The following is a 6,960-nucleotide window of genomic DNA, read 5'->3' on the forward strand; positions in this document are numbered from 1 at the left end:
CTCAGTAGTTCACTAGTCATGGTAGATATTCTTATAACAAATAGATTCTTATCTTCATCAAGGAGACGAAACTAAAGTTTCAATTGATTATGTGAATATTTTTTAGTGGGAGTGTCCACCAGCTAGTAGAGATTTTACTTAGGATGCCTTGATATGATGTCATGATTTTTGTAAATAAAATAAAATAAAAAAATTCTATAGTTAGAGCAGGAATATATGAAGATTTTTTTTTTTTTCTAATTATTTATTTATTTATTTATCTGTGTTTTGATTTTATAAAAATTGTGGAATGTAATTTGATGAAAAAAGGCGAGAAAATTTGATTGACTTTTCTTCTTGTGGTTATTATTTCCTAGAATGATTCATTTCTCCATTGATTTATGAAACATCTTTCTTTTTAGATCATAGTGATGGCTTGAATAATGCATAGGAAATTCTGGTCCGAGTTATGTCCTTATCTAAAATCTAAGTGCTCAGGATGCCCCATGTTTAAGTGACAAGTGTCATTTAACATTTTTGAGTTTTTTAAAAAATTAATATTTGGGTTTTTAGTTTAATGAAATGACAATAAATGACTATTAAAATATTAAAGAAAACATGTGAGGAATAACACTTGTCACTTATTATACTAGGTTAAATGAAATTTCTTCCAAACCAATTTGGAGGAAATTTTTGTCCTGTGTGTAATATCTACATACTATGACACGTCTATAATGAGTGCCAAAAATACAATCTCGCAATTTCTATCAATTGTCGCTCTAAATAAAAAAATAGTGATTTTTTTGCCCGTAACAATTTGAGACTAACTTAGAATACCCATTAGTGGCGCATTATAGGTCACTTCAATCATTAACTAATACCAGTTATAAATGTTAATATATTAGTTACCATAGCAAAGCAATGGCTAGAAACAAATCTCTTTAGGGGAGTCTCAAGACTGTTATATTATTTCAAAAGCACAAACATGAAAGAGCTATAAACAAACTTGATATTTTCTCATATTAGCTTCCTTCCGTATTGTGCAGAAACTTCAATTTAATTTTGTTGAGTATGATTGAAATATTGTTTGCCTTAATCCTCTGTTCAGGTAACTCAGCACAACACTGCAAAGCCAATCCCATTATGGATGACATACAATTCTCCATAGAAGCATAATCTCTTTCTGTTCTTAACAAATAGGCATCAACAACATTAGTTACTGAATGGGGTAATGATTCCTCTACCCAACGCTTCAAGCTCATTTCTCCAGCAAAAATGTTATTTGTAGGTTTCTTTCTTGTGAAAGTTTCCATCAGCAAAATACCATAACTGTACACATCACCTCTTGTAGAGACAACCCCTTCTGATCCATACTCTATTTGTAATAGAAAAACTAATCATCAGAACATAATTATATATTTCAAATATATAAAGTGCTAAAATCAGTATTGAACCAAAAAGCTATATTTATCCATGTATGAACGAGTAGATTGATAGACAAGTAAATTCAAGTTGTAGGCTAAAAACATTACCTGGTGCCATATACCCAATAGTAGCAAGAGTCATGGTCTGCATCATAGAATCCCCATCACCTAACAACTTGGCAATGCCAAAATCAGCAACATGTGCTACCATATCTTCATCTAATAAGATATTACTCGGCTTCAAATCACAATGAACAATAGGTGTTGAATAGCCATAATGAAGGTATTCCAGTGCTGAGATGACATCAATCATTATATCTAGTCTTTGTAAGATACTCAAAGAGCAGTCTTGAGAATACAACCACTTGTCTAGGTTCCCATTAGGCATGTATTCAAATATAAAAGCTTTGAAGTCCATATTACTACAAGTGGTGATGATTTTGAGAATATTCCGATGACGAATATTACATAGTACCCCACACTCGGTATCAAAACTCTTGAATGTCCCTTCTATTTCCAAGTTGAAAACTTTTATAGCAACAACCATTCCATCTGAGAGTGTCCCTTGGTATACTGATCCAAAGCTCCCTTTACCAAGTAAGTTGCTTGCACTGAACCCATTTGTTGCTTGTAAAAGTTCTTGTTGTGAAATTCTTCTCCATGTTGCTAGTGGAAACAAGTTTGCCTCCATTGGAAGTTTTGCATTCCTTTTTCTGCATCTTGTCCATGCTAATACAAGAGCAACTACAAGCATTATTAATCCAATTGTTGGTAATACATACTTTAGTATATGTACTGCTGCAGTCTTTTTGGGTCGAGAAACACCTTCTTTACATGGGGGAACTTGAAATCGGGGAGCACCACAAAGTCCATCATTTGACATAAATGATGCAGCGAAGAAGTGTACAAATGGTCCTCCTACAGGAATTTTTCCCCCCAGTCTATTGGAAGAGACATTTAGATATTTGAGATACGAAAGCGCTTCTAAGGAAGTGGGAATCTCTCCAAATAAATTGTTACTAGAAAGATCCAAGAATTCCAAGCTTACTAGTTCACCAAATGATTCAGGAATTGAGCCTTTGAATTTATTGTTCGCCAAGGAGAGATTAGCTAGATTTTTGAGGCCACCAATTGTTGCTGGGATATGACCAAATAGTTGATTTCTTGATAACTCTAATACTGTCAAGACCTTCAAATTTCCAATCTCTAATGAGAGAGGGCCACTTAGATAATTTGATGAGAGTTGGACCTCCAAGATATATGTAAGGCTCCACAAGCTCAAGGGAATCGTGGAAGTTAATTGGTTGAAGTCTAAGTGAAGATATCTTAGAGATGTGAGACTATTTACACATGTAGGAATAGGTCCAGAAAGCTCATTACTACTTAAATCCAAATTGAACAAGCTCTCTAAATGACAAAGATCGGATGGGATGGGACCTTCTAGTCTATTATTAAAAAGATCGAGAGCTTGAAGCTTGTGCAATCTTCCCATTGTAGTTGGAATAGGTCCATCCAATTTATTGAGATCTAAAGCCAAAGTCATCAAGTTGCTCATATTTCCTATATCTCTTGGAATGATGCCCTTAATATTGCAATTACCTATGTAAAGTTCTTGAAGAGAAGTGGAGAGATTTCCAATGGAACTAGGAAGGACGCCATTCAATGGATTATCTGACAAGTCTAAAATATTTAGATATGCCAAATTCAACAAAGAAGAGAAAAAGTTAAATTCTAGAGTAGATGATTCAATGGTCAAATTATTTCCTGCTAGGACGAGCCACTCGAGGAGCCTTAAATTACCGAGTGGTTCAGGAATTAAGCCTGAGAATGAGTTGTTTCCTAGATCTAATAGAGTGAGTTTCGAAGCATTGGAGATAGAGCTAGGTATTGTTCCACTCAGTTTGTTAACTGCAAGAAAAAGTTGCTGAAGATTTGGGAGGAAGAGGCCTGCATTTGATGGAAGATGGCCTGAGAGGTTATTGAAAGGCATACCAATTACTCTCATTGTTGAGATATTAAAGATTTCAAATGGAATTGAACCATTGAAGTTGTTGATACCGATATAAAAGATCTCAAGGTTTTGTAGATTACCAATCTCATTTGGTATTGCACCTAACACAATATGAACAACCACACATTATTATTCAAAATAAAAAATAATGTGCTTTAAATGAATCATACATACAAGTGAACAGATGTCTAAAAAACCAACCAAAAATTCAAATTAAGAGCTAATTAATAAATAAGTCACTCCCCCCACTATCCTTGTTTCACACGGCTAGTTGGCCAAATTGTCAATTGAGCCTCTATTTTATTAGTTGAGCTATGTGGACAATCATATTAATTTGTTATTAGCGTGAGCCATGGATGTGATATTTCCTAAGCCTTAACTTTCAATATGCAAAGAAGAGGAGAAAGGGAAAAAAAAAAAAAAAAAAGAAGAAAAAGAAAAAGAAAAAGACTACAAGTCTACAAGAGGTGAAAAGATACAAGTTTTTTAACGCATCTTTGTGGTGGGCACATTTGTTGTTGTCTAAATAATGCTTTAAGAAGGCAATGCCCAATGGGCTTAACTTTATTAAGTAGTGTGGATTGAAGCAGCAATGATCAATAGATAACAAGCAACAGAGTACATTTAGTCTTTTGCTTATTTTTATTTTTATGCTAATACAACGTTACTAGAAATCATTTTGTTTTTGTTGCACTACTAGATTTATGCATGCAAGCACCTCCATTAGAAGAGCCCAACGCACATATCTCACCGATCACCAATCAACACTAAGTTAGGAGTGCGGCTCTTCCAACCCAAGGGGTAGCACTCTAGCAACATATACTTTGTTTGTTAATATGTTTTTTGGGATATTTTTCTCTTTTAATTTGAAAAAAAAAATAAAAATTAATGTGATATAAAGGTGAAAATTATTTATGTGTATTTAGTAATTTTTTATGTTAAGGATATTTTTTAATGTTTTCGTTTTTAGTCGAGAACAAAAATATAAATAAACAAAGCCTAGATTACTATCCACTAGAGTTTTCTATTTTCATAGAATTTCTTAATTACATCCTTTTGTTTCCTAGAATGTTGTGCATAATTATTTTGTAGTTCTTATTGAAAGGTATCCAATCAGAGGCAATCAAAAGGCAATATCCTAAGTAAATGATGTTATTTATATAATCAATCAACTAAAACAGGAATAAACATATTTGCAAAGTTGTTGTAGTTAAGTTCCAAAAAAAAAAAAAAAAAAGGTAATTTCTATTAGACAAAAATAAGACTAAATGTACGTTTTAATGTTTACCAATGATGCTATTGAACCCATGACAATATTGTTTTAAATTACCATCAAATCAAGCTATGTTTTAGAAAAATTCACTTTTCTTAAAGAGATATTTAAACTCGTCTCTTTTGATTAATTTTTGGTAAGTCTTGCAGAAATTTAAAAGAGTAGAAGATTTTCCAGTTAATTAGTAATGATATTTTGAAAAACGTTTCGTCCAAAGCAAACAATTATGTTAGTCATTTATGTTAAATTACATATTTATTATCCTTTTCTCATTTGAATGAAGACCACCCCTCAAAAAAAAAAAAAAAAAAAAAAATACAAATGCAAGAGGAAAAAACATTGCTAGATGTTCAATTGAAAGGTACCCGGCCCATCGAAGGCAACGAAAAGGCAAATATGTTGAGTCAATGATTTCATCAATGTAATCAACAACTAAACCATGACTAAACGTACCTCCAATGCTATTATCGAAAAGGTATAATTCTGTGAGCATGATTAAGTCCCCAATTTCAGAAGGTACACTTCCTGTGAATCTATTAACTGGCAATGACAGAATTTGTAGTTGTTTGCACTTAAACAAAGTAGATGGGATAGTACCTATAAAATAGTTACCATTTAGAAACAAATATTGAAGTTTAATCTACAAAAGCTTAAAAAAAAACTATACAAACCTTCAAAGTTGTTATAGCCAAGGTATAGCTTAGTAAGCATGGTTAAGTTCCCAATTTTCGAAGGTACTCCCCCCGTAAAACTATTATCCCATAGTGATAAATATTGCAATTGTTTGCACTTGAACAAAGTGGATGGAATTTTTCCATGAAACTGATTATAAGACACATCAAGCCGTTGTAATTTGGGAAGATGATTAAACATATCTTCTGGAAGTTCACCAGACAACTCGTTAGTGTGAAGATCTATGACTTCCAGTACTGAAGACATATTGAAGATAATGGAGGGCACCGAACCAGAAAGCTTGTTCTCTCTTAGATAAATTCCTTGCAAAGTGGATATGTTGAAGATGGAAGAAGGAATGGAGCCTGAAAGAATGTTATATTCAATACTTATTATTTCCAATGAAGATATGTTAGATAGAGATGGTGGAATACTACCTGTGAAACTGTTACCGCTTAGAGACAAATATTGAAGTTTGGATAATAGCCCCATCCATGATGGGATTTCTCCTTTGAAATCATTGAATTCAATAGATAAGTGTCGCAACCGGTAAAGACGAGCCAACTCGTTGGGCATAGAGCCATGAAAACTGTTATTTTTTACGCTTAGGCTAACTAAAAATGAGAGGTTCCCCATGTGTGGAGGAATGGTGCCTATGAGACCCATGTAAGAAAGGTTCAAGGCCGTGACTCGATGATGACGTAAACCACAAGTGATACCGATCCAACTGCAAACAGACGTGCCAGCGGACCAGTTTGTCAAAATATTGCGAGGATCATAAGAAATTTGAGTTTTTAAAGCAAGAAGAGCAGACTGATCGGTAGTAACGTTGGGAACACTTGCAATAACTAGGCTTGCCTTGTAAAAATGTACCATGAGAATTGCCATAAAAATGGGGAATAGGAAACAAGCTCTCTCCATGAGTAGTATATGTTGGTTGAAGTAGTAGGGCTTAGTGCAGAGTTCAAGTGATATATATATAAGGAGATTGAAACATCAAAGAATTGAAAAAGAGAAAAAAAAAAAGGCTTTGGGAAAAACAGGGTGGGAGTGGTTTGGGCGTTGATGTCATTGACTTATATATATATATATAATTGAAAAGTAGTGATTTGTGATCATACTTTTGCTTGGTTTTGTGGTTCTATTTACTTACCCGACTACACATTATTTGTTTTTTTTCCCCTAATCGCATGGAAACAACTATTTAAAAGGAGAAGTAATTAAAAAAACATTCGTGCACTGAAAAAGAAAAGGAAAAAAAAAAAAAAGTCTAAAAAAAGAAACGAAAAGACGAAAGTTGAAAGATCTACAAATAACTACCTTTTATTCTATATATTATCATAAATGGTTTTACTTTTTTATTTTAATGAAAATAAGGAAATAAATAATTTTCATGAACTACCTTTTATAATTCCTTTTTCCTTGTAAATTTCCTTTCCACGTTTATGAATGATTACATTGAACCACAACATCCACCCAATAAACGTTTTAATTATCATCAAATCAAAATGCATTTTTAAAAATATTTGTTGTTATTCTCAAAGTGATATTGAAACTTAATTGTTTTAGAAAATGAAATAGAAAAACATGGAATCGAAATT

The 6,960-nt window shown here is 32.9% G+C and overlaps 1 protein-coding gene across 1 annotated transcript; it reads right to left on the bottom strand.

Annotated features, from left to right (window-relative positions):
- Positions 1-1,001: 1,001 nt before the first annotated feature.
- On the bottom strand, positions 1,002-6,280 carry LOC132169343 (probable LRR receptor-like serine/threonine-protein kinase At3g47570). Its single transcript, XM_059580393.1, has 4 exons — positions 5,359-6,280; positions 5,141-5,284; positions 1,512-3,515; positions 1,002-1,354 (listed from the first exon to the last, which is right to left on the bottom strand). Exons 1-4 carry the CDS (start codon positions 6,278-6,280, stop codon positions 1,002-1,004), a joined length of 3,423 nt encoding a protein of 1,140 aa, XP_059436376.1.
- Positions 6,281-6,960: the final 680 nt, after the last annotated feature.

This window comes from Corylus avellana, chromosome ca2, assembly GCF_901000735.1.
Source record: "Corylus avellana chromosome ca2, CavTom2PMs-1.0".
Classification (NCBI taxonomy): Eukaryota; Viridiplantae; Streptophyta; class Magnoliopsida; order Fagales; family Betulaceae; genus Corylus; species Corylus avellana.

Excerpts from the sequence above, each read along its gene's own strand:
- LOC132169343 (XM_059580393.1), bottom strand. The coding sequence starts at position 6,280 with ATGGAGAGAGCTTGTTTCCTATTCCCCATTTTTATGGCAATTCTCATG. Across the intron at positions 5,285-5,358 it reads TGGCTATAACAACTTTGAAG|GTACTATCCCATCTACTTTG; the intron begins GTTTGTATAGTT and ends ACTATTTTATAG. Across the intron at positions 1,355-1,511 it reads TATTGGGTATATGGCACCAG|AGTATGGATCAGAAGGGGTT; the intron begins GTAATGTTTTTA and ends TATTACAAATAG.